At 35.9% G+C, this 1,440-nt stretch overlaps 1 protein-coding gene across 1 annotated transcript in view; it reads right to left on the minus strand. All coding sequences in view use genetic code 11, as the record gives it.

Annotated features, from left to right (window-relative positions):
* The window catches only part of EGR_06917 (hypothetical protein), a gene marked incomplete at both ends in the record, with an annotated part of 4,714 nt that overhangs the window by 1,431 nt on the left and 1,843 nt on the right, over positions 1 to 1,440 (minus strand). The window contains one exon of the mRNA XM_024496166.1: positions 774 to 1,053. Within this exon, the coding sequence (XP_024349369.1) occupies positions 774 to 1,053 (280 nt within the window). The remainder of the gene's footprint in view (positions 1 to 773; positions 1,054 to 1,440) is intronic.

Here is a 1,440-nt window from a genome sequence, read left to right on the forward strand (position 1 = left end):
TGTATATTTTTTCGGGTTCCTAATACAGTAAAATATAAAGATGAGAGTGACGATCATAAAAATGCAAAAAAGTGTACTAAAAATTTTCAGATTTATAAAGCACAGCTTGTATGAAGAGGGACTTTTGTTAGTGGGTGACTGAGCTTCAACTATTTCCATTTGGGTTCGATCAAATGAGTAGTTATTTCGGGTTCATTTCTCAGGATGAGCTTGGCCACTGCAATCTAGCTCTTTACATTACTGTTAGTTTTGATAGGTGAAATATATTCTTCAGAACATTGATTGCCTCGGATAAATCTCTTTAGGCTGTTAATCAAGTTTCAAACGATGGACGGAGAAGGAATGTGTGAGAAGCCGAGATTCGACTCGTAAGTAGAATTAGTGGGACGAAATGATAATAGGGCGCATGGGTTGCCCAATGATATTTGTTGACAAAAATTTTACTAAATCCACGCTCGGGTGGTGAAAATTAGTTGAAGAAAGTCAGTATTGTTAAAAATGGTAATGATAATAATGATGAGTGGAAAACGAGAATATGCAGAACCTTGGTTTGCAAACCTGGTAAAATCGTCTGCATTTTCATTGAATGCTCTTGACGGAATTCTCGTTTGCAGGTGTCAACTTTAGCACACTATTTATACTCTTATTGCGCTTGTCACGACCAAGAAAAAATTGCTGAAAATTGTAAGAAAAACTAAAAAGCACTGCATTTCGTGCTTGGACAGACTCCTGACGAAAATTGCAAACTCGAATTTCATTGCCGTAAATTTCACTTTACATTGTACGGGAGGTAGGAGTCAGGCATATCCAGGGGCAAATTATATTTGAAATTATGAGTTTTTACACATAAAGGTGAAATTCTAGAATGAGTATTTCTGAAAAAATTCAAACAATTTTTCTCCACTATTGCTATGTTTACGTAAGGTTGGATATAAAAGTGAGTCCGAAAGTGTCCAAATGAACATAACGGACCAAGCAGACGCTGATGAAAATGTTTAAGAAGTGTTATAAATGAATTGAATTCATCAAACCTGGATAATGACAGCAACGCTGCTAAAAAAGTCTTTTGGATAAAGTTCAATTGCAAAAGGGATCCTTATCCCATGCCTGTGGAAAAGTCGGTAGTCAGTGTAATGAAGGGGTGTGTTCTGTGTGGACTACGAGTAATTCGCAAGATTGGCATCAATGTGAAATTAGATGATAAGTTGAACAATCAATAAGGTTGATGTCTTTCCTACGTTTTCGTATGTCTAATATCACTTCATATGCAAGACTTGAAGTAACGTATTTACGCAGATCACGTCGTTTGCTTTGATGTGCCAAATAAATCGGCTAAATAAGTGGTTCATTACTGATGATGCTTCATGTTTATTTGCGTGGTTTATATTAAATTTGGAGGAAACAGCTTTAGAGATCCCTTAAAATTAAAAAGATTTGCTC

Source organism: Echinococcus granulosus (assembly GCF_000524195.1).
Source record: "Echinococcus granulosus chromosome Unknown EG_S00066, whole genome shotgun sequence".
Lineage (NCBI taxonomy): Eukaryota > Metazoa > Platyhelminthes > Cestoda > Cyclophyllidea > Taeniidae > Echinococcus > Echinococcus granulosus.